General features: G+C 43.6%; 1 protein-coding gene across 2 annotated transcripts; it reads left to right on the forward strand.

Annotated features, from left to right (window-relative positions):
* Nucleotides 1-2,309: 2,309 nt before the first annotated feature.
* rnf150a (ring finger protein 150a) lies at nt 2,310-19,480 on the forward strand. 2 transcript variants are annotated; one of them, XM_053417938.1, is made up of 8 exons: nt 2,310-2,997; nt 3,094-3,234; nt 9,247-9,497; nt 10,534-10,605; nt 10,772-10,854; nt 10,976-11,072; nt 11,228-11,438; nt 14,466-19,480. In XM_053417938.1, the coding sequence occupies exons 1-8, from the start codon at nt 2,544-2,546 to the stop codon at nt 14,582-14,584; spliced, it is 1,428 nt and encodes a 475-aa protein (XP_053273913.1). In that variant the 5' UTR covers nt 2,310-2,543; the 3' UTR covers nt 14,585-19,480. The 2 variants fall into 2 exon arrangements, with proteins under 2 accessions (XP_053273913.1, XP_053273914.1); XM_053417939.1 differs by lacking the exon at nt 3,094-3,234 and having other exon boundaries at nt 2,314-2,997.
* Nucleotides 19,481-25,185: the final 5,705 nt, after the last annotated feature.

A 25,185-nucleotide genomic window follows, 5' to 3' on the forward strand; every position in this document is an offset into this window, starting at 1 on the left:
GGGGGGGGGGGATATTTTTTGAGAGAAGATTCCAGATGCTATGGAGGACCATACATGACTTAAGTAAAAATAAATAAATGTATAAATAAATACAGAAATAAAAAAATAAATAAAAAAGGAAATAAATAAATTAATACAGAAATAAATAAATAAATATGTTATTTATTAAATAACAACAGAAATGTCAAAATAAATGTCTTAAATATATTTGCACATTTATTTATTCCCTGACACATTTCCTTTTCATTTGCAGTGTCCTTATGCTAATGAGAAAGGCGGGCCTAACCGCACTAGCTCCCCCCAGCTTCCACACAGTCAGCACGGACACCCGATACTAGCTACTACCAAGTGTTTGCTTCTAACCTGACGGTGTTTGAGAAACAGTGTCATGAGAGCCGTGGGATTAAAGTCAGCCGGTTTTTGCGCTGTACCCACCGCAGTTAGCATGGTGGCTAGCCCGCTAGCCCCGTTATGAAAGTTCGTTGTGACCGTACACACATGCCGTAAGTGCTCTAACCAGCCACCATCAGCCGGACAACGCCGCTGGCTTAACACACTTGTCACATTATTCATAGAGTCGTAGTTGTGATTTAGGTTTATTGTGATGTAGGGAATGGAACAGGAAGTTTCCATTCCGAAATGCTGGCGTTAGCAGACCAATCACAGCCAAGTGCTATCCGTGGGCTGTCCGTCATTTCGACGTGTAGTTAGAAAAATGAGAGCTGCACGAAAAGCTCTCCGAGGAGCCTCGGAGAGGCACGGAGAGGGCGTTCCACGTTGGAGAGGGCGGTCCTATCTGTCCGTGTCCGTCAAAACGGAGAAGCATACATTGGCCTTTAGTAAATAACTCACAATGTGTTGCTTAGCATACGTCACATACTACGTTGCTCTGATTGGTTGTAGGTCTAGCCAATTGAGCGAAGAGGAATTTTACTTCCTGGTCAGTTGAAACACGCCCCATAATTTTTTCCCAATGGAGCGACTCCAGACCGAACTGCCCGACCAAAATGTTGTGGGCGGGGCTAAGTTCGTCTGGCATCCAGGCTAGGTGAATGAGGAAGGGGAGTGAAGAATACAGTGGTGGATGATGATAGGAGTGTCGGAGTTACGAACAAGAAGTGTGTTGTGTTCGCTGGACTTTAATAAAGTTACACATAAAGAGAGAAGTTTCCTGTTGTCTATACGCAAGGACGCTACAATATGAACGTGTTCACCGTTCAAATTAATTATTTGTCATTGAGTTGCGTCCAGTTCATCGTTCTCGTAAAAGTGAAAGTGTTCAATGAGCGCGTTCTTTTGCGTTCGTTCATGCACAACACTGACACACACCAAGGACTGGGATGAACACACACACACGCACACACAAAGGACTGTGATGAACACACACACACACTTCACCGTCAGAGACCGAAAAAAATTTAAAGCAATTGTAAATTCAGTAAATAAATAATAATACATATGGATCTCTACCTTCAATGTGGACTCGACATGTCAAAGTTGATTGGTTAGTTAGTTAATTACTTAGTTAGTTAAACAACAGGTACAAATCAAGGCCAGAATTACAGAGACTGTAACAATAGTATTATTTTCAACTTGCAGCTTCAGTATTTGAGGAGAAGCAGGCAGACCTGATTTCTCTCCCACACGTGGTGCTCTTAGTGACACTGGTGAAGGTTTGACCTCCATCAAAAGAAATGCAGCAAACAACAATTAAAACACATGCAGGGTAACAGACCAGTTTTTTTTTACTGCATTAATAGCAACTTCTGCTGGTTTCAGGTTTTGTTCTGTACAGAGCTTATCAAAGTTTTTGGTTTTACAATTCCATGAGTGAGACAATTAGAACATAAATAAAAAGAAAAATATAATATTAAATGTATCGACAAAAAATGTAAAAAAAATGTAATGCTTATCATTGACTGTTACACAATGACTGGTTGTGTGCTTATCCATTTATTGGTAATGTACATTCTTAGTAACTTTTGTCAATTATATTAGTGTATAATATTTATATTTTTTAATTAATGTATATATCAATAATTTTGCTTTTAAACACTGTAATATTTTACTTTTCTGGTGGAAAACATCAGGCTACTTTAGATTAGAACTCAAATTAACAAACACATCTTGTTTTCTTTTGAAACTTCAATCAGTCTGTTGTCTACAATCTTATTGTTATATATAGTGATAATATGTGTATTTTAGTGGTTTACAGGATTTATGACTGTTTTATTTTCTCCACGTGCCACAGGGGCGTCAGGCACCGTGTCCCCGCCCAGGTCACGTGTCGCTCAGCGGAGAGCCAATCGGGAGGCAGCAGGGGAAACAGCTGACAGTGAACAACAACACAGGAGTCAGCTCCTGCAGGTGCTGCTGTGTGAGAGGGGCTCTGCTGCCACGTTCATGCTGCCACAACCTGTAGCTCCTCTTGCAGGAGGACCGCGCTGCGAGCTGATCAACTGAGGAAGAGGAGGGAGACGAGGAGGAGCAGGAGGAGGAGGACGCGAGGAGCTCCGTCGTCCATCCCCGGCCAGCCCCGCACGATGGCCCCGTCTCTGATCCGCGCCTGCCGCAGTCTGGCTCTCTCGACGTGGCTGCTCTCCTTCTGCTTCGTCCACCTGCTGTGTCTGGACTTCACGGTGGCGGAGAAGGAGGAGTGGTACACGGCCTTCGTCAACATCACCTACCTGGACCCCGTCACCGCGGAGGTGAGGACGGAGAAGACCGAGTGCGGTCGCTACGGCGAGCACTCGCCCAAGAAGGAAGCCCGGGGTCTGGTGCTGCTGCCGAGCCCCCTGCAGGACAGACAGGCGTGCGACCCCCACGTCAGGTTCCCCCCCGTGGCTCACAACGCCGCATGGGTGGCGCTGGTGGCTGCGGGGAACTGTACCTACAGGGACAAGATCCGGAACGTCGCCAACCTCAACGCCTCTGCAGTTGTCATATACAACGTGGGCTCCAGCAGCCCCAACGAAACCATAACAATGCCCCATCCAGGTGAGAGAGCACATGTCATCCCTCTATCCTTAATCCTGACAGACCTCTGTGATTAGCCTAGGGATTCCAGCAAGCAGAGAATTCATCCCCCCACAGGTGTCCTCTGTCCCACAGGCCTGAGAGGACAAATGTCCCCAATCGGCTGGACACCTCTGGCTGAGATGAATGCTTTCATTCCCCCTGCAGCAGCCCCACAGCTCCTCTGTGCCATCATCCCAACAATTACCGGGTTTCTGGGTGAAGAAGAAAACAAGCAATGGCTGCAACTACTCACATGTACTGTATACACCTGCTGATTAGTTGTAGTAGGAAGCTTTAGGCTGTGTAATGATATATCGGACTGGATAAAGTTTGACACAAGTTCAGGTACACAATTTGTGATGACCTACTTTGGGAGATTCTTACAGATGTTGGTTTAAAAACAGTGAAATCATATGTTAAAACTTAAATGTTTCCCACATACAATTTCTGGTTAATATCAGAATTCTCCTTCTTAATAAATCAGAATATCTGATCCAAAAAAGCAAAATATTACCACTGATAACTCAAAGTACTAAGAAAACTTTGTATGCGTAAGAAAAACTAAGGCTGAAGAATAAAAGGCTGAAAGACTCTTTAACACTTTCACAGTCCCCACACAGGCTGTCAGTTTTCCCAGTAAGAGATAAGTAAGCTTCTCTTTTGTTTACTCACAATGGTGGAGTTTACCCGTTATACTGTGACTGTGTAGTTGCAGAAAACCCTGTTCTGTTGTGTACTTAAGTCCCAGTCACAGCTAATATGAGTACAAAGTACTGTAATGATTAAAGAGCACTGCAACTGACAATTTAAAAGGTTAATAAATATCCAGACAGGCTTGTGTCAAGGTCGCAAACATGTAACTTTACATGTTCCATTTACAGATATGAATAATGACAGGAACCACAATAGTCAGTCAATATTTAAATATGTAAAATACTGCACATAACCACAGGCTGAAGACTTACAATTCATTTTAACATTGCCATTTTAAATAGTCATACAAAATGAGCGAGTTCCTCCTTGGGTCACCCACCCGCCTCTCCACAAAAGTTCATGAAATCGGTTCAGTCGCTTTTTTTATAATCCTTTTAACTAACAGACAAATGCTGATGAAAACAAAAACCTCACTGACGGAGGAAATGACTCCTCAAGACGAAGCTGAGGAGGAAGAACAACAGAACCTTCAATAACTGAAATGAGTAAATAAACACGTTGTTAACAACAACAAAACTGTAGATATAACTAATGGCAAACGTCCTGAAAACACAGTTAAAACAGATTGAGCTCCAGCGTCGGTCACAGTTTCTCTCCCTGTTAGCAGGAAACAGAGCAGGTTGATACAGAGTTAATTGGACTAACACTCGACTGTGTAAATAGCATCAGGCGTGACAACTACATAAAACCCCGGTCGTGTTTTCAGGAGGTGAATCTACACATGTCTTTTCAAACCCAACATAGATATAGACGTGGGGCTGTTGGTAAATCTTGGTGGGGAATGTATCTATTAGTTTGTTAATCTGATAGATAATCAGTTTTTTAAATGTCTGGTTCGATGTGTGAGGCCGTCTGGCGTTTTATGTTGGCAGTGCCAGAGTGTATGTGTGTGTGTGTGTGTGTGTTTGCTAATGAGCGGCGAATTGTAAAGTGCTCTGTCTGTTAAAGTAGAACAATGCTATCTAAGCAGATTTAACATCTTGATGACTGACAGAGCAGGCTCTCTGGTGCATATACTTGCTTTCATTTAGTGGAGCAATAACTCCATAAATCTCCTATAGCTGTAACACAATACTTTTTTTAAAACTGGCTAAAGCATAAAACAAATTCTTTCTGCCTGATGCACCGTTTAAAACCTTATTCTGTGTTATTTGTGAGAATGTTTGTATGTTTGCCAGCTGACATTTAGGCCACGAGGAATCTTCTTTCCCACTCGACTTGTATTTCCATCAGGAAATGAGCTCTCAGGCTGTTGCTAGTTCTCCTAAAGGTGTGGCTCACCCTGACTGACATCTGACAGAAGGGTCTCTGCAAAAACACACACATGCAAACACAAAGTGAAGACTTCAGATTCCACTTTTTGAATAATATTCCTGTAGTTAACACAGGAAGGTGAATGGAGATAATTGGGTGGTAAAGTAGAGAAGTTGTCGAACTCATGTTAAAGCATCAATAACATAACTCTGCACTAAATATTTTGATATCAACATGCTCGTGGTGACAAACTCTCTTATCGTCACACACTCTTTTGTTGCTCTCAGGCGTCGCTCGGCTCACAGTTTTTGTTTTGCATTCGCAGATGACGTCGTTCTTTACTCCCAGCTGCAACAGGCAGATAGTTTTACATTTGTTTTTTAAACACTGCAAGCTGCCTGCCAAGCACCAACACCAGCCAGACCTGACAAGGTTAGAAACCAGCTGGTGAACAAAATAGAGCGTTTAGCAGGAAAAAAGTCAGTTTTTTTCCTCAGCAGCTGGTGGAAATGAAAAAAACAGTGAATATTGGACGTGCAGTTATCAGGTTCCCCAACACAACCACCACAACCAAATCCTGAGGCTGCTCTCTGTTGTGTGGAAGTATGAATGTGAAGGTTTATGCTCACATGTTTGTTACAACTATTTATGTTGTGTTCTTCCTGCAGGAGGCTCAAGTAATTATCCCCGTAGGTGCACATTTAGCTACTTAGGTGCAGTTTGCGATTAATTCTCCTTTGCTTTTCCTTAAATCATTTATTAATACAGGTTTGGTTTTGTCAAATTTGATATTTTTCAAGCAATGTATCTCTAATTTTACTTTTGTGGTTATTTGAGAGAGACAGCCCAGGGCAGATCCTGAGTTTCCCTTTGCTGTACTTGCAGTATCAGATAAAAGCAACCAGGAGTTTCCTCGATGCGGGGCCACGACATTAAGTACAAATTGAATCACTAAGAGAGACAGAAGAGGCAGCCAGGAGAGGTGTGATGACAAAGATAGTAAAGGGGGAAGGTACGAGCGAGTGCAGTGACAGAGAAACAGGGTTGTAACGTGTTGATTTAATGTGAGGCTGCCTGAAGAGTGGAGCACTTCCCCGTCCAGAGGCAACACAGCTGGACTGTAAAATCCACAGTCTCCATGAGCTGAGTGTTTTACTCCCTCCTCCTCCTCAAGGCCGAGCGGTGTCACCATGAAGCCAGGTCAGACATATCGGCTCTGGAAGGTCTGGTTTGCCCTGAATCACCCTGCTGGTCTCCATTAGGCTTTAAACAGCAAAGTCCTTTTCCTGTCAGAAGTCCAGTGAACCTCATGAAACCCGAATCAGATTTAATCCCATAGATGAGATGAGAGTAACATAAGAAGACAGATCTCACTCTGTTGTCCGTGCAGCAGCCAATAAGCACAAAGGAAACATGTAGCGTGGGTTTGTCTAAACTGGTTCAAAAGTGTCTCATCCACTTGTTTGATCCACACAGAAATTAAAATGTAAAAATGACCCCCCATGCTCTATGCTAAGCTAAATAGCTGCTGGCTTCAGATGTAGAAGTGTTAACAGTCGTCTCATCTAATTCTCAGCAAGACAGCAAATAAACATTTCCCCCAAATATTCCCAATTAGGTATAAAACTGTTACCGGTTTCACGTTAAACTTTGGTAGAATTCCTGACGGTTAGTCGTATGATTTGAATCTTCAGTTAACGTGATTACATGGTGGTTCGGTTGGTACTGTTACAAGATGTGAGCTGCTAGTGCTCCAGCCACAGCTAGAAACTGTCTGTCAGGACTCTTGATTTACTGATTCTAGGCTGTGCTTGTTCTTAACTGATATTATGTGAAGTTTTCATTAAAAAAAATACCTCCTCGGCAAGATACAGCCTCCTCCTTCAATGGATTATTTATATTGATAATAGATATATTATTGAAATACAATTCCTGGTGAAACTACGTTAGGTTATGCATCAGTACTTCTAAACACATTGAAGCACATTTTACAAATACTGCAATATTTATAACCTTGTTAAACTATACTCGTGATACAGATCTTTGCACTGCTCCGAATGAAATGCTCTGAAGCCTTAACACTCAAAGGATCAAACCAGTGTGGCCTGCTTTGTGTGAGGTGTCAGGTAATTCTGTGTTAATCCGTGTCACAGTTTTATACCAGAATGAAACTCACTCTTAAAACTGAACAGGTTGTTGATTGAGAATTAAAAAAAATGTCAGTATTTATTCCTCTTAGCTTCCACATTTTGGGGCGAGTGGGTCTGAAGACTTCACAGAATCAGCCTCAGACGCTGGCCTCCACTTTTAGCAGCAGCTATTTCTGTCTGCTCTGGCTGCGTCACAGTGAACAGAAGGAGATAAGAGTCAGGGCTTAGAGGAACCCTGCATGCCTCATTATGACTCCTGTTAGTTCTGTTGGCTGTGAAGCCGAGGCTGAGGCCAGACTGTTTTGTTTTTATTTATTGAATCTAGATTCTTGTTCTGGACGAAACAGTTTTATTTTCGATCTTGATTTGTGAGAGCAAGAACAGAGTCTGAGTTGCATGACACTGTGCAGACATTTTCACACGTGCAGATTTAGTGCTCCACTGTAAGAACAAGGGTTTATTTTGTGTTGATAAAAGCAGGTATTACATCACAGTGAAACGACATATGGTCCCACTTAATAAAACCATCAACCAGCAGGTCAGAACTGTGTGAATCTGAGGAGACAAACCACAAAGACACATAAAAAGCTTTTACAAGTTCTGAGAAAGAATTGTGTGCGTTAATTTTGGAAGCAATGAAACTGTCCTCCAGCCTTATTTAGTGTTATTTGACGTTGTTGAAAGACACAGGCCGAAACAATGACGCGTTGCTCCTCCATGTTGTGTGTTCAGCGGCGTGCTACCATCTGTTTGCTGTTCAAACAAGCTTTTCATTGTTGGTAGTGCGGTTTGCTTTAGAGGCTCTAACATGCCTACACTCATTTTGAGGGAGCAGCTGCCGTAATACAAGGATGAACCTTTGTTAACAGTGGAGATAATACCGGCTGGATTAATGTTTGTGTTTAGATAGATTGTGTTTCCAGAGTTGACTGTTTTCACGTTGCATCGTTGCCTCTAATTGAGCTATTCGATTCTTCAAAAGGCTTTTATTGTCTTCACTTATTTGCTTTATTAAAATAACAATCTTACTCTTCCATTCTATTTCATGGGGAATTGATGTTTTGATTTTTGGCCACATTAAACACCGTCTGTGCTGATTCCTGCACATGCATAAAAATACAACAGACATGATTTGGGCCTGACTGCTGGACCCCGGCATTAAAACACAGCAGCTGTGCAGATTTCAGCACAGACCTGTTACATAAAGGGATTTATGAGCCTGGCACTGCTCTCTGACATCGCACCACATCTGTTGGATCCAGAGTCTTTAACTCCTCCGGAAAGCACCAAACATCTTGGCCGTCGTTGTCGGGAACCTCTGTGACAGAATCGGCCATTAAAAATAGCTGTGGGCCGAGCGAGGGGATTTGTCATGCAGGGTCGTGTATCCGGTGTAGAGCTGCAGAGGAGCTGCTGCTGTTCAGGGCAGGTTGACTAAAGCCACTGTTTATGTTGACGGATGGAGAGAGTGAAGCAGGGAGCCGCTCTGACTCCACGCAGCTACAGCCATAAACAGGCAGCAGAGGGAGTGTGATGTAACAGCACTCAGGCTGTTGATGCACTTCTGGCAATCATCAAATCGTCGACTGTTCGGTGGCTTTCAATATCAATATTTGAAAGTTTAAATCGCCTGAAACTTTGGTTTTCAATTTCTCTGTAACTTTGAATATTCACAGACATCTTCAGGCATTATCTCTCGAAATGTTTAACATTCAAAAACGTATCTGCTTTGATAGAACTGTGTGGGAGTGGTGGTTTAAACTGCAAACAAAACTTGGGGTCACAAAATGTTTCGAAATCCTGAATTATGTGAATTCACCGTTTCCTAAATAAATCTGATATTCTTTAAGATCCAGGAATCATTTACTGGGGAAAATGAGAAAATGTTGAAAAATGTCCAAAGTTTTCCAAATATTGCTAAATTCCTTTTTTAATTGATATTCTCCATTTAGTTGTTTATTTTATGTTAGCTATATCATCTGTAAACTATATCGAGTGTTGTTTAACGTAAGCATGCAGGGCAAGAACAAAAATTAACATTTTATTATGTTTTATTTAATTTAATATTTTATGGTAGAAAACTTTAAAGTGTGTGTGTGTGCACGCGCAGGTACAGGTGATGTTGTCGCCATCATGATCCCAGAGCCTAAAGGTCGTGAGTTGATTAACTTGCTGGAGCGGGGCACCAAGGTCAGGATGCAAATCAGCATTGGAACCCGCAACCTGCAGAAGTACGTGAGCAGAACGTCGGTGGTGTTCGTCTCCATCTCCTTCATCGTGCTCATGATCATCTCCCTGGCGTGGCTCGTCTTCTACTACATCCAGAGGTTCCGCTACGCCAACGCACGGGACCGCAACCAGGTACCAGACCCTGGGCTCTTTGTTGAATCGCGGTACAACCCTGGTGAGATAATGTGTGTCTGTGTGTAGAGGAGACACAGAGTGCAGTAGTGCTGTGGTCTCACTCTGGACGTTGGTCCGTGTACTTTCCCATCTGGCTCGGACGCTGTAAGGCTGCAGGGTGAGATCTGAATTAGTCTGACAGCCGGTCGTACAGAGACGTGAAGAACCAGTGAACCATCAACCAGCTCAGCTCTCTGGCTCTCCCAGGCCGCTGTGCAAATACTTGCTTTTGCCATCTCTCTGTTATAAATGGCCTCTGACGTTACTTTGACGTCTGTAATGTCCGGACTTCACCGAGCATGTTCTGAGCGGAGCCGGTGACGTGGCAACCATTGTTTGCTTTTTCACTTTGAATTATGTCTTATGAAGTATTCACAGATATTGAATAAATCTGTTTTCAATTTATTTTCAAGGCTGAAAGAGATTCTAAGGCCTCAGTTCTTCCGATATTCACAATTTTATCCTGTTTTTTTTTATTACCATCATTTATGCCAAGGAGCTGGAACAGTATGATTTGAAAGAGTTGCAATTGTCACAGGCTTGAAAATGTTCCAGACACATTCCACATTTATTCTTCCCACATTTCTCCAGGTTGTTTCAGCTTTTGTACATTTACGGGCTCAACCTCAAGTTGTAGGTTTATTAGTATAAAACATTTTCAGACTTGTGTTGTCTGACTGATGGATGGCAACATTCTTAAAATGCAATTCTGAAGATAGCTAATTAATCTAGTATTCTGATATCGTGTTAAAGTCAGGTTTTATTAAAATTAGCGGGATAATGTTAGGTTATTTTAAGACCTAGCTTTTTTATTTCGCGGTTCACCGGTTTCGTAACTGGTACAATGCTCATATTCTATACCCTTATCTAAACACAATAAATAATATATATACATTTCTGAATTCGTACAGACGAATGAGAAACCTGCATCCTGCTGAGTTACTGTTTTTTGTCCTCTATGATCTTAGAATAAAGATTTATTTGTGTCTTACAGAGACGACTTGGAGATGCTGCCAAAAAAGCCATCAGCAAGCTTCAAGTCCGCACCATTAGGAAAGGAGACGAGGTAAACCACTGATCGTGTCCATGAGTTCACACGCAAACATGACCTCACAGAAATGTGTTTGTCCTCATTATTTTAATTACTTGTAATTATTGTGTATCGAATGAAGCTATAATGGGGAATTCCTTGGTTTCACCGTCCACGTCTGTGCATTTGTTTTGCGTTTCAGGAGACTGAGTCAGACTTTGACAACTGTGCAGTTTGCATTGAAGGTTATAAACCTAACGATGTTGTGAGGGTATTACCGTGCAGGTACGTTCTTTTCAGTGTATCTGTATATCCTGCAGAACATGTATTTTTACTGTGCCCTGTATGTTGGCAATCAGTGGTGATTGATGTTATTAATTTGCGCTCTGTCGGTTTATGTTCTCAGGCATGTTTTCCATAAACACTGTGTGGATCCGTGGCTGCTGGACCACCGGACATGTCCCATGTGTAAAATGAACATCCTCAAAGCCTTAGGAGTTACTGTAAGTGCATTCTAACTGATCTGTGTTATTTGTCTCAACTCATACACACATGTATAACTAACTGCTCTAATTTCTCATATTAAGACAAATCTAACTTTAAAGTGCAAACCCTGAAAGTGAAGACACGAATCATCATTGTTTCTGTTTTGTTCCAGCTCAACCCAGACTGCTTAGACGAGATTCCTGCAGACTACGAGATGTCTGTCGGGGGTCCATCCAACAACCCCATCAGCGGGGCGAGTGAGATCACAGTGAACGAGAGCTCGGTGGTGCTGGACCCCGGCGACAGAGGGATGGGCCTGCAGCACCTCCAACATGACGCAGAGACGGCACTTCAGGCGGGAGAGAGCCACCTCATGGCCAGCAGTGAGTACACGCATCACACTGACAGTTCACGGTCATGTACTGAAGTCTGGACATCCTCCTAAGAAATATTCATAAACTTTTTCCTCCCAGCCCCAGAGTAAAATTTATAGAAAAGGTCCAAAGGAGCCCATGTGAGAATGCAGCAGGAAAATGTCAGAAAATGTCACAGGGGGTGATTCGGTTTGTCTATGTTGTTTCTGCGACAAAGCAAAACAGAAAAAAAAAAAACGTACAAATATCTCAGGATGAAAAAGAGGAGTCATAAACGTAGGAGATGTCAAATTGGAAAGACAATAAGAAATCACTAGAATAATCCTGCGTTCCATTACACCATGAAATGACGTCACACCCGAATAGCCCGAGTTGCAGCTTCCGACTTGGGCGTCGGAAATTCCGAGCTCCAAGGTTCAATGGATTAATTGCGGCTTTAATTATCTAACTGTATTTGAAATAGATGAAGAAGTTCCACGTTGAGCTGCTACAACCCAGCGATGCTGCTCACACACTGATGCATCACTAGTATATTACTGTGGTCCATACTGCTCAGTGACTTTCACCTCAAAAACAACATGAGAAAATTTTTCCATAATGTTTTTTTTCACTTAGTTAAATGGGATTTTTAAGGCAGTACATTTACACTGTGGTATTAGTACTTTTACTTAGGTAAATCATCTGAAGGCTTATATATACATGGATAACTATATACATATTTACTTATGTATACATCGTTTTTCTGTAAGTGCCCTGTGTGGAGAGATCTTAAACTGAGAAGCAGGAAAGTTTACTCATATTCAAACATATTACTCAATATTTAATCAATATTATTTTTTCTAACAGTGTTGTAGGTGAGTTTTCTCAGAGTTTTATTCTGAGGCGTTAACCAGGTCAGCAGCCAGCTGCTCTGTGTCTCCAGCTCAGATCCTCATGGGTGAAGCAGAAGGAAAGAAGGACAGCGTTCCCTTTCTAGAAAGTCACAACCTAACCCACATACAAAGGCCCTGTTTGTTCAGGTCATACTATACATTACAGCGCCTTGTGCAAATGCCCGAGGGCTGTTTATGTAACTGATGACTGCTGAGCACCTGCAAGCTATTACCACTGTGTAGTGTGGGAGTACATGCACATGTTAATATGTCACACTCCCAGATCACGGAAGCAGACAGGGTGTGTCACACGATTAGATCAGCTCTTTTAAATGTTGCTTGAAAGAAGAAGAAACAGGGAAAACATTTCATCTCACGTTTTTTATCAGTCGAATTGTAATATTTCTGTTATTCAAATCATAGACTGTATATAAAGATGGACGTCATGTCGGCTCCCCGAAGCATCTTGATCGCCCCCCTGGTGGCTGGCTGCAGTATAGGTCATTAACCTCCCACCTCCTCCATGTTGGTGGATAGGACTTTGGCCTAACTAAAAAGACAAAGAACACGTCACTGATGCTTGAAAATGTTTCATGAAGTATCTCATGCTATTAAACCGGCTGAAATGTCATGATTGACGGCTGAGACTGTCTCCTGATTGGCCGAGAGCATGTATAGGCTCCATCTGTTGATCACTACTGCAGAGAATCAGACTGACAACGTTTGTATTTGGGATATATCGGCTTAATTTCTGGATAGTGTGAAGCGGAGACATGTTGTAAATCTTTATAAAAAATGTTTTCCCCCCAGACAATAAACTGCAGAGAGTGAATCACTTAGAACAGTGATAGGTTGGTTTCTGTCCTTTTAGGTAGATCTTAGCACACTGAGGTGGTGATGTTTAAGTTATTTGATGTTATAAGAACAGGGCGAAACATCGTGGGGATGCATTGTCCACACTGCGAGCAAGTGTAGATTTATGTTCAACTTTTTCAGCTTGATAAGCAGCAGAGCAGCTCGCCACAGGTTGGTATTCTGCTCGATAGTAATTAGAATATAAATCAGAGGTGATTTGTCTTCCGTCGCTCACTAATGAGCTAACAGAGACACTGACACCGACAGGCAGTTAGCACAAGAAGAACGAGCCAATCTGTCACCATCTCTGCCTCCGAGGCTCTGCAGTGGTGGCGTTTTTTTTACCCTGAATAATGAGCCCTGTCGATAATGGTATCACAGCCATCAGTCTTTTCCAGAGACAGTAAGTATGTGTGTCGCAGAAAAAAGAAAAGATTGGTTCCTTGTTGCTGTCTCACCTTTTGAGATCACAGGCCCCCCCGTAAAACGTTTGATTTCTACAGTTTAAATGTCTCGATTGAAACGAGCCAGTCCATGATGTGATTGTTTATAACAAACATTCATACTTAAAGTCGGAGTATATACAAAATACAAAGTGCTGCAGAACAAGAAAACAAATAGTTAAAGTATTAAGTACAGACACAACAGAAATGAACCGAAGAGAAACAGTTAATATTTGGTTGTCAAACATTTGGGGTCCAAATTCTACACTTGGGTGTCATTACACTGTAGAAAAAGAAGAGGGCGATGAGTAGACATAATTATAAGAGCAGAGGTCAAACTTTAACATGATAGAAATGTGCTATTTGTTCATTTAAATAATTTTAAGCTTCAGATTTAGTTCAAAGTTTAGTTTGTTTTAGGTCAAACAGTTCATATAAGTTATGTTTCATCCACTGAGTCATTTTCACTTTGTTTTATTTAGCTTTTATTGAGCCACCAACTTTTCAACGTGCAACGTTATATTGAATTGATTTTAATATACATTAAAACAGGTGGATGGAAACACACTACCTGGAGAGGTGAAGATACTTGTTTAATAAACAGATGCACACACGTTGAGACATTTTCTTTAGGGGATTCAGGGTGTTGCACTTGTAAGCATGAACAATCCCAATAACCAAATAACTTTCTTTTAATGCACAAATCAAGACAAACGGAAATTCATATGAACCTGTCCTTTAGGTGGCGATGGAGAATAATACCTTCCCTTTTGGACGTGAATGTGACCCTTCAGGGGTATTGCTGTAGCTGCATCCCACATTCTGACCTGTCAAATTATAAATGACTTCTCTCTCTGTCCCTTCAGGTGAGCACCAGCCTCCGCTCAGCTGTGATTCTGACACGTCTGTCATCATGGGCCTGGAGGTGGGTTTGTCTGAGATAGAGCTGTCAGCAGAGCGAGAATGTGACGAGGGAAAATCCTGAGCCGGTCGGAGCAGAGAGGAAAAAAAGGATGATGAGAGCAGAACAGAGTGATCGGGGGGGCTCCCACAGATCCGCCGGGTCTCTGGCCCCCTGGAGGAGGTGATCTCGTGGAAGACGCTGAAATATGAGCAATACAACCCGTAGCGGCACAGAAACAACCCGCTTTGTGTGTTCCACCTGAGAAACAGACTCGTCCCCGTGTCTGCAGACTTGTTGCTTGCTCGTTCTCTTGCCGTCACGTGTTTTGTGTGTGAACGCAGCTCCCATATACTGTGGTGGTCTAGTTACTCTCCACGTAACCTTTTCCCCATCTTAGCATCAGAGATTCACACACACACAGTCCTTGAGATGTCGGTGGCCTTCCCAGCGCTGAGAAGTCAAAATGTGTTTCTCCTCGCTCTGCCTGCTGCTGGACACGGTGTGAGGAACAGAGCGGCTCTTTAACACCCGACTGCAGCTTTAATTATGTAAAGAAATATATGTGCAGATTATTAGACTTCTTGCCTATGAGATCACTGCCAACCTATTCCACGAGTTTTACTGACGTGATGGAGACACAGCACTCTATCAAAGTCTCAGTTGGCGTGAAACCAGCATTTTTTTCAGCATCAGACTTGGGGTAACGTGTTATTATCCCCCTGAAACCTTGAAGCGCAGGTTTTCAGGTTCACGCGGCCATGTGGCACGAAGGGGTTTAAAACACGTATTGCACACACACACACACGTTATGCTGCAATTTCTAAACGTAACTGTTTCTGTCATCGTTGTGTCGAGACCTTCGTTTATAAACTGAGTATTCCTGCTGCTGAGAGGAAACAACCAAACACAATAGATTATTTCTCACGTCTGACAATCATACTTTGCCACGAGCAGTTTGAAGTGATGTCACCCACTGCCCTACTGAAACTGCTGCGGATTCACAAGCCACCAACACATGGTGTCGGCCTCCTGCGTCAGGAAGGTGACGTTTCACACTCACGCTGCTGCTGCTGAGGACGGCTGCGGCTGTCACCACCAAATTCTGGCAGTGTATACATACGAGCCAGCCAATATACTTATGTCAACAAGTCTGTGCCAAGTTAATCAGTGGTGTTCTAAACGTAGCTGTAGTCCGTGTGTACATGTGATTCCCTTGGCTGTCAATGGAGGCTGAGAGAAGCTAATCTGTGAATGAAATGAAAGTGAAGAAATAACAGGAGCACAAGGAATCTGAAAATCACAAAAGACTCTGCTCGGTTAAAAAAAGAGGAACTTTTTTAATTTGAAATAGTCAAAGGTTTAATTGGGAGGATTTAAAGCTCTTTTGCATTTTATGGCATGAATAGATTGCAGCATGAAAGGGTTTACAGTTGTTAAAAATGTGACTACACCTACAATAGGCTTGCGAATATCTGAAAACGAAAAGCATGCCCCCTGGTGTTTGTGAAGTCTTCAGAAACAGCCCCAGACTGAAACACCGGAACTGTAGAAGGTATAGGATTTATAATGTTGAATTTTGTTTTGTTTTTGTCCTGCATCACAGCCGACATCTTGTCTGGTTTCTCTGCTGAGTCTCAGCTGATTATTATTTTCCCTCCTGTTCTCTGTGACCACATATACTGAATTATTACTATAATCAAATTCACATGTTTGTGATTCTCAACTTTATTTTATTATGCTCCTCGTGTCAATAATTGAGTTGATATGCATTTTGAAACTTGGTCCTCTTGGTGTTGATTTATTCTCAACTTGTGTCCCAATTTCATATTACAATCTCATTATCTCTGCCACGGAGGCTTGTATCTGTTTATCTGTAAGGATTTTACAAAACTGAACCGATTGGCACCAAACTTGGTTGGGGGGGTCATGGGCCAAGGAAGAACCCATTAATTTTTGGATTTTCTTTTAATTACTTTACCCAACATTGTTGGATGAGACGATATTTCTCAGGAAATAATCTGCGGATATAAGAAAGAATTTAAAAAAAACTGTCCAGCGCCTATGTTGTTCATATGGAAGATGCACTTATACCCATGGGTGTGCTGGTCTTAAAATGATGGTCAGGGTCACTGTCAGGGGACAATTGTTATTTCCAAACAGTGGTAAGCAGTTGCACTTGCACAGAAACCTGGTCTGAAGTCAGTGGTGCAGTATTTCATTGTTATTTTAAGACACACTCTCCTCCACACCAGATGGTTCGCTCATGTGCAAAGTCTACGAAGAGCACTCTGATTGGTCTGTTGCTCGTCAAACCGCAAACACACCAATTGTTAACTAAAGTACAACAAGCCTGCGTCTGCTGCAGGGACATTTTTTTACACTGTTGAAACTCACATATGAGTGGAAAGGTGAAAACTCCCTAAATGCATATGGGCCAGACCATATGCTTAGATTGTTGAAAAAGAGACTAAGACCATGTGCTTAAAAAAGAGTGCTGACTGTTATAACATATACAATCTGCTACAGTTTTTTCTTATTTAGAATAATTCTTCTTCTCTCATTGTTCTGTTACCGTCTGGACTGTCTCCTCTCACATTCCTGGAGACTCGCTCACTAGAGAAGCACAGGCGCACTGACTCCATCGATGGAGCCAGTGGAATTTGACTGTTGTTTTTTTTTGTCCTCCAGTCACTGTTTCCATTATGTTCTGGAGCAACCTGGGATTCTGTTACATAACACACACATGTCAACACATTCCCCTTGCTTGGGTTAATCACAGAAGTGAAGGATCATAGGAAATCCTGGCAAATGCTTTGCTGTTTCATAAAAGCTTTGGTATGAGTCGGGTATATTGTGATGGTTTTTTGGGGATGGGGGGGGGCTGTGAGCCTCTATGTTCTTTGTTCAAGTCACTTGAAACCCATGGACAACACATTGTAGATATTATTAGTTCATATAGCCAAAGGTTGAAATATGAATGTTCTAACATCTGTGATTCACTGTCTGCAGATCATTATCTGGGGGAAAAAAACTTTAGACTGTTTATAAAGTGGACGACACGTCTCCACTTCCTCCCACTGTCCAGAAATGATGCCAAAATATTTCATTTTTTTGCCCGAGTGCGATACAGGCACTCGGCCAATCAGGAGTCAGTCTCAGCTGTCAATTATGACATTTCCCCCGTTTTCAATACCTTGTGAAAGCCAAACCTTAAAATGACAGAAACTATCTTTGAGGAAAATGTTCTTTGAGTTTTTAATTCAGTCCACATCCCATTCACCAACAAGGAGGAATTGGAGTTTACGAGCTGTACTGCAACCAGCCACCAGGAGGCGATTGAGATGAATTGGCTTCACTTTTGTCGGCCATCTTTATGTACAGCCCATGGAAAGCGCTTGACAGCCTTTCAATGACCTCCCTTTATTTTGTTTAGTTGTAAGCACTTATGAGAGGCTCAACATGTAACCAACGATTTCACCATGACTGAAATTTATTACAGCACTATGTAAGAATTCATAAATGGACATTTTAATTTAACTTGAGCTATACCCTCTCTTTTTGGAAAGGAAGGTGGACATTGAGGGATGTATTCCAGTTTGATGTGAATCTGGACCTTTACATCTCGGTATGTAGCATCAGCTCACATGGTAATGAAATAGCACAATACATAAGATAAACCACAAACACCCAACAGCATCACTCTCTGCTGCTCTCCCCGTCTCACTTGTTCGTGGGTCTTTTGTCCTTGTCTCACTTTAACAGTCTCTCCATCCGACCATTTGTTTGGTTGGCTTAACATCAAGACAAAGCGAAGCACATTCATTTTCATTGCCAGATCTCTCAGTTCTGGCCAAACAGCGGTATGAAATCAGTTTGTCTAAAAGAGGATTAAGGCCATGTTGTTTTTTCCAGATGGACTGAGACACGATGGATTAATCTATAGCGCCATCTCTCCGTTTATTGTGTTTGAGTAACAAACCTCCCGGAGGAAGTAGAATTCAATGTAGAAACATGAGTCTGCTCCGTGTAATGAGATTTAGTGCGCTCAAGAAAACAAGATTGTTGTCCTGAATTGTACCTGTGACATTGCACAACACTTATTTTTATATGTTTCCCAATTAATTCAAACTGGTTTCATGAAAAGACTGTTGTAATTTAACTGTGGGGGAAATTGTCCTTAAGAGAAAACTGTAATTTTATCAAAAGTATTCATAGATTACTGAAAACCTTATTTGCCTCATTTGCTAATTTGATTTATGTCCTGTTTTATCTTATTTGCCCGGGACGCTTCTCACTCATTAAAAGCAGAATATCGCGTTAACTAGCAAATACAAATATTAAAGACTTAATATTGAATGGAAAACTTCTTGCAAGTTGACAAATTACTTAAAATAAATGTATGTACAATTTCTTAGAACCTAGATTTCCCTCTAACGTTTATAATTTTACATAGATGTTTCCAGTATCGATTGTCTTTAAAACTTATTTATAAATACTTGGACCGGATGGACCTGTATAGTTCAGCATTACACATCTTTTTTTTTTTTTACTTATTATTATAATTATTGTCGTTTGTTGTTATTGGTCTCCCGACACATTTCTTCTCATTGTGTAAACCTTCGTATATTGCACTTTATCCCTCCAGTGAACAGGCACTGGCTCAAATGAATGACTTGAGAACTTCTTAAGAAAGAGGGCTACAGTATTGAACATGTCACATGAGTCAATTGTTGCTCATTGTAAAATATTATAATCTTTTATCTGTACTTTTGTGAGTGAGAGTGTGTGTGGTGGGGGGTTGCGGGGTACCAATATATTGTGACTATACCCAGCGGAAGTAACAGCATTGCTATTTTGTAATATAAAAACAATGATATGTACTATTAGAGGGGTCTCTGTCATTTTCTTGTAACATGATGCACGTGTTGGAATGTGTATGATTTTGACATTTAATAAATTTTACTCCGATTTTTCCAACTTTGTTAGACCTGCTTGTTGTGTATTAACTCAATAGGAATGTTGTTTTACCTAAAGGGTATTTTAGTGAACATTAACAGAGCTTGTGATATGTGCATGGACCTCAATATTTTGTATTAAGTGTTTTTTTCTATTTGCATGTGTTTTCTTAATTTGCAGGGAGTTGAGCTCTCTCGGCCACCGTACTTTAAGAGCACAAATATAAAAAATCTAGGTGAGAAAAGATTGAAAACTAAATAAAGTACAACAATATAAAATGATAGTAGTAGTATGATATAGTAGGGTAGTGTAGTATATAGTATAGAGTAGTGTAGTATGGTAGAGTAGTATACAGTGTTGTGCAAGTTCACACCTCTCATGAACTAGTTCAAAGTTCAGTTCATACAAGTAAACATTAATAGTTCACGTTCATAGTTCACCATTTAAATTCTGAACTAGTTCATAGTTCAGTTCATTTCATAGTTTTAAGTTGGAAAGTGAGAATGAAAGACTTAACTTGTTAAAGAAAACCTTATCCATCACTACCACTTGCCTTTACTGTCGGAATCTTTATCAGACAGTGTGTAAAAATCCCTCTCTGCTTTCTCTTGCCATCTGTAGATGAGACCGAGAGCTGTTGTGTTGCAGGTATGGCCTGCCCCTTTAAGAAAAGTTTGTAGTGTGTGACTTAGTGCACCAGGGTATTGTGGGAAAAGACACTAAAAGTGTGTGTATAACGAGAAGTGACCGAGAGGTGATGCGAGTGTTGCTCCTGCTGTATATCCGAGAAATAAAGTGGCCGCATTCCAAGTAAAGAAACATCTCCTCCTCCTTCTTCACGGAGCGGTCCGGACGGCTGGTTACCGGCCAGACAGCGAGCCAAGATAACCAGTGACAGGGCGGCTCCTGGTACAGGCGACATAGGAGACTGATTTATCATGACGTGACACATGCAATGTAAAACAATACATTACCGTCACACCATCATCCTCTACCCCGGGGACGCACCGGAGGTAGAAGCGCTGTAAAAAGCGGTCCGCCTCCTTTCCTCGCCCATGTTAAATACTTGGGGTGTTCACAATGGCAGCGTAGTGCCGGGAAGAACCAGGAAGCGCCGCGGCCACACACACAAGCACATAATCTCCTGTGGTGGGGTGGAGGCTACAGGCTTGCGTAGGTCAGTCACCTGTGAAGACCAGCATCATTTACCCCTGAACCAGCGCGGAAAAATGGTGATGATGATTAATTATAATTATTAAATTAATTATATATAAAAATAATTATTGAATTAAATTAAATTAAATGAACCGTCACCTTATCGTGGTGGAGAGGTTTGCGTGTCCCTATGAACCTGAGGGCTGTGTTGTCTGGAGCCTTGTGCTCCTGGTAGGGTCTCTCATGGCAGAGTGGTCTCAGGTGAGGGGCCAGACTAAGAATGGTTAAAAAAAAACCTCAATGAATAACGGAGGAAGAGGAGATGTGACCCGGCCCGGAGGAAGCCCGGGGCCCCCGTCTGGAGCTAGGCCCAGACGGAGGGCTCGATGGCGAGCGCCTGGTGGCCGGGTTTGCCACGGAGCCCGGTCGGGCATAGCCCAAACAAACTACGTGGCACCCCCCCTCTCTTCATCCCATGGGCCCACCACCTGTGGGAAGACCCGTTGGGGTCGGGTGCGCAGCCACATGGGTGGCAGCGAAGGTCAGGGGTCTCGACGGACCAGACCCGGGCGGCAGAAGCTGGCTCTGGGGACGTGGAACGTCACCTCGCTGTGGGGAAAGGAACCGGAGCTTGTGAGGGAGGTGGAGCGCTATCAGTTAGATCTGGTGGGGCTTACCTCCACGCACAGTCTCAGCTCTGGTACCGTACTCCTGGATAAGGGTTGGACTCTATTCTTCTCCGGAGTTGCCGAGGGCGTGAGGCGCCGGGCGGGTGTGGGGATACTCATAAATCCCCGGCTGAGCGCCGCGGTGTTGGAGTTTACCCCGGTAGACGAGAGGGTCGCCTCCCTGCGCCTAAGGGTTGTAGGGGGGAAAACTCTGACTGTTGCTTGTGCGTATGCACCAAACAGCAGCTCAGAGTACTCGGCCTTCTTGGAGACCCTGAATGGAGTCCTGTATGGGGCTCCAGTAGGGGACTCCGCAGTTCTGCTGGGTGACTTCAACGCCCACGTGGGCAACGATGGAGACACCTGGAGAGGCGTGGTGGGGAGGAACGGCCTCCCTGATCTAAACCCGAGCGGTCGTTTGTTATTGGACTTCTGTGCTAGTCATGGATTATCCATAACAAACACCATGTTCGAACATAAGGGTGCTCATAAGTGTACCTGGTACCAGAGTACCCTAGGCCGAAGATCAATGATCGATTTTGTGATTGTGTCATCTGATCTGAGGCCGCATGTTTTGGACACTCGGGTAAAGAGAGGGGCGGAACTGTCAACCGACCACCATCTGGTTGTGAGTTGGATCAGGGAATGGGGGAAATTTCCGGATAGACCTGGTAAGCCCAAACGAGTAGTGCGGGTGAACTGGGAACGTCTGGAGGAGGCCCCCGTCCTAGGTATCTTCAACTCACACCTCCGGCGGAGTTTTTCTGGCATTCCTGTGGAGGTTGGGGGCATTGAGCCAGAGTGGGCGGTGTTCAAAGCCTCCATTGCTGAAGCTGCGGTGGCTAGCTGTGGCCTCAGGGTCTTAGGTTCCTCAAGGGGCGGTAACCCTCGGACACCGTGGTGGACACCGGTGGTCAGGGAAGCCGTCCGATTGAAGAAGGAGGCCTTCCGGGATATGATATCCTGGAGGACTCCGGACTCGGTTGCAGGGTACCGACAGGCCAGGGCTGCAGCTGCTGCCGTGTCGGAGGCTAAGCAGCGGGTGTGGGAGAAGTTCGGAGAGGCCATGGAGAAGGACTTTCGGTCGGCACCAAAGTGTTTCTGGAAGACTATCCGGCACCTCAGGAGGGGGAAACGGGGAACCATCCAAGCTGTGTACAGTAAGGATGGGACTCTGTTGACCTCAACTGAGGAGGTCGTCGGACATTGGAAGGAACACTTTGAGGAACTCCTGAATCCGAATAACATGCCCTCTATGTTGGAGGCAGAGCTCGAGGTTGATGGTGTTTCGTCGTCAATTTCCCTGGTGGAGGTCACTGAGGTAGTCAAACATCTCCGCAGTGGCAAAGCCCCAGGGATTGATGAGATCCAGCCAGAAATGCTAAAGGCTCTGGGTGTTGAGGGGCTGTCATTGTTGACACGCCTATTCAACATCGCGTGGGAGTCGGGTACAGTGCCAAAGGAGTGGCAAACCGGGGTGGTGGTTCCCCTGTTCAAAAAGGGGGACCAGAGAGTGTGTACCAATTATCGGGGTATCACACTTCTCAGCCTCCCTGGTAAAGTCTACTCCAAGGTGCTGGAAAGGAGGGTTCGGCCGATCGTCGAACCTCAGATTGAAGAGGAACAATGCGGTTTTCGCCCCGGACGTGGAACTACGGACCAGCTCTTCACTCTCGCAAGGATCTTGGAGGGGGCCTGGGAGTATGCCCATCCGGTCCACTTGTGTTTTGTGGATCTGGAGAAGGCGTATGACCGGGTCCCCCGGGAGGAACTGTGGGAGGTGCTGCGGGAGTATGGGGTAAGGGGGTCTCTCCTCAGGGCCATCCAATCTCTGTACTCCCAAAGCGAGAGCTGTGTTCGGGTCCTCGGCAGCCAGTCAGTTTCGTTCTCAGTGGGTGCTGGTCTCCGCCAGGGCTGCGCCTTGTCACCAATCCTGTTTGTGATATACATGGACAGGATATCGAGGCGTAGTCGTGGTGGGGAGGGGTTGCAGTTCGGTGGTCTGAGGATCTCGTCACTGCTTTTTGCGGATGATGTGGTCCTCATTGGATCATCGGCTTGTGACCTTCAGCACTCACTGGATCGGCTGGCGGCCGAGTGTGAAGCGGCTGGGATGAGGATCAGCACCGCTAAATCTGAGGCCATGACTCTTAGCAGGAAACCGATGGATTGCTTACTCCGGGTAGGAAATGAGTCCTTAGCCCAAGTGAAGGAGTTCAAGTACCTCTGGGTCTTGTTCGCGAGTGAGGGTACTATGGAGCGTGAGATTGGCCGGAGAATCGGAGCAGCGGGGGCGGTATTGCGTTCGCTTTACCGCACCGTTGTAACGAAAAGAGAGCTGAGCCTCAAGGCAAAGATCTCGATCTACTGGTCGATCTTCGTTCCTATCCTCACCTATGGTCATGAGGGCTGGGTGATGACCGAAAGGACGAGATCGCGGGTACAAGCGGCCGAGATGAGTTTTCTCAGAAGGGTGGCTGGCGTCTCCCTTAGGGATAGGGTGAGAAGCTCAGTCATCCGTGAGGAACTCGGATTAGAGCCGCTGCTCCTTTACTTAGAAAGGAGTCAGCTGAGGTGGTTCGGGCATCTGGTAAGGATGCCCACTGGGCGCCTCCCTTGGGAGGTTTTTCAGGCACGTCCAGTGGGGAGGAGACCTCGGGGAAGACCCAGGACTAGGTGGAGAGATTATATCTCAACACTGGCCTGGGAACGCCTCGGGATCCCCCCGTCAGAGCTGGTCAATGTGGCCCGGGAAAGGGAATTCTGGGGCCCCCTGCTTGAGCTGCTACCCCGGCGACCCGACCCCGGATAAGCGGATGACGATGAGTGATGATGAGTGAGTAAATGAAAAAAAAAAAAAACTGCGCGCGCACATCCTGCGCAGAAGCCCATTGCGCAGTATGTGCGCAGAAGCCCATTGCGCACATCCTGCGCAGAAACCCATTGCGCACATACTGCGCAGAAGCCTACTGCGCACTTCCTGCGCAGAAGCCCAATGCGCAGGAATTGCGAGCGCAGTTTTTTTTTTTTCTTTTTTTTTTTTTAATTAAATTTTTTCCTATATCCTATTTAATTAATTTAAATTTCCATAGTGTAAGATATTTGGCAAATAATAGGAGAAATCCTGCAAATTTTAGGAGTTCAGTATATAGCCGACTTGAAGATGGGAAGAATGGGATATGAACCCGGGACCTTCTGGTTGGAGAACGTAATCTTTACCGACTAGGCCACAACACCTGACGTCTGCCATGAGGAACTAAGTGCTATAAGAAGATGAACAAATTATCGTGTGTGTGTGTCCGTGTCATTTTATGCTGCTTTTGAGAAACACTTTAGAGAAATATATTTTCTACTTTACTACATATATATATACAGCCTTACTTAAAAGTTACCTTTATATTTTTGGCTTTTAGATACTGGATGATTTAACATACTTTAATAAACCTATTGTTAGAGAATAACCGAGTTCGGACGCCTTACAAGAATCACAGTCTGCTGTGATGTCCTGAGGCTGCCCCCTGCTGGCTGCTGGGTTCCTCTGCTGCTCCTGCTTGGTTTGTGCAGCTTGTGATTAACTAAAGTTGTCCATAAAAGAAAATCTTTAATATCCTTCAAGGGCAATTTGATGTACAACCAGCAATCAGTGCACGACAAAAGCAAACCAATATATACACCTGAGTAGAACACAATATAAAAACCCTATAGACTAAGTAGCAGGGGAAAATTAGCTTTTAAGAAATAATTGATAAGTCGACCAACAGAAAATTACCCGTCAACTACTTAGATATTCTCGAAACATTTCTACTTTTAATTTCCTGTTGTGTTTCTAATAATTATTAATGTTGGTGACATTTCCTTGATAAATGTGTGCAGGTTTTATTACCTCTGCTGAGGAGGTTATGT

Source organism: Pleuronectes platessa, chromosome 3, assembly GCF_947347685.1.
Source record: "Pleuronectes platessa chromosome 3, fPlePla1.1, whole genome shotgun sequence".
Taxonomy (NCBI): domain Eukaryota; kingdom Metazoa; phylum Chordata; class Actinopteri; order Pleuronectiformes; family Pleuronectidae; genus Pleuronectes; species Pleuronectes platessa.

What these genes read in the sequence shown, in the direction of transcription:
- rnf150a (XM_053417938.1), top strand. Translation starts at nt 2,544, where the DNA reads ATGGCCCCGTCTCTGATCCGCGCCTGCCGCAGTCTGGCTCTCTCGACG. An exon ending in TCAAAGCCTTAGGAGTTACT is followed by an intron (nt 11,073 to 11,227) that starts GTAAGTGCATTC and finishes GTTTTGTTCCAG; the next exon opens with CTCAACCCAGACTGCTTAGA. An exon ending in GAGCCACCTCATGGCCAGCA is followed by an intron (nt 11,439 to 14,465) that starts GTGAGTACACGC and finishes CTGTCCCTTCAG; the next exon opens with GTGAGCACCAGCCTCCGCTC.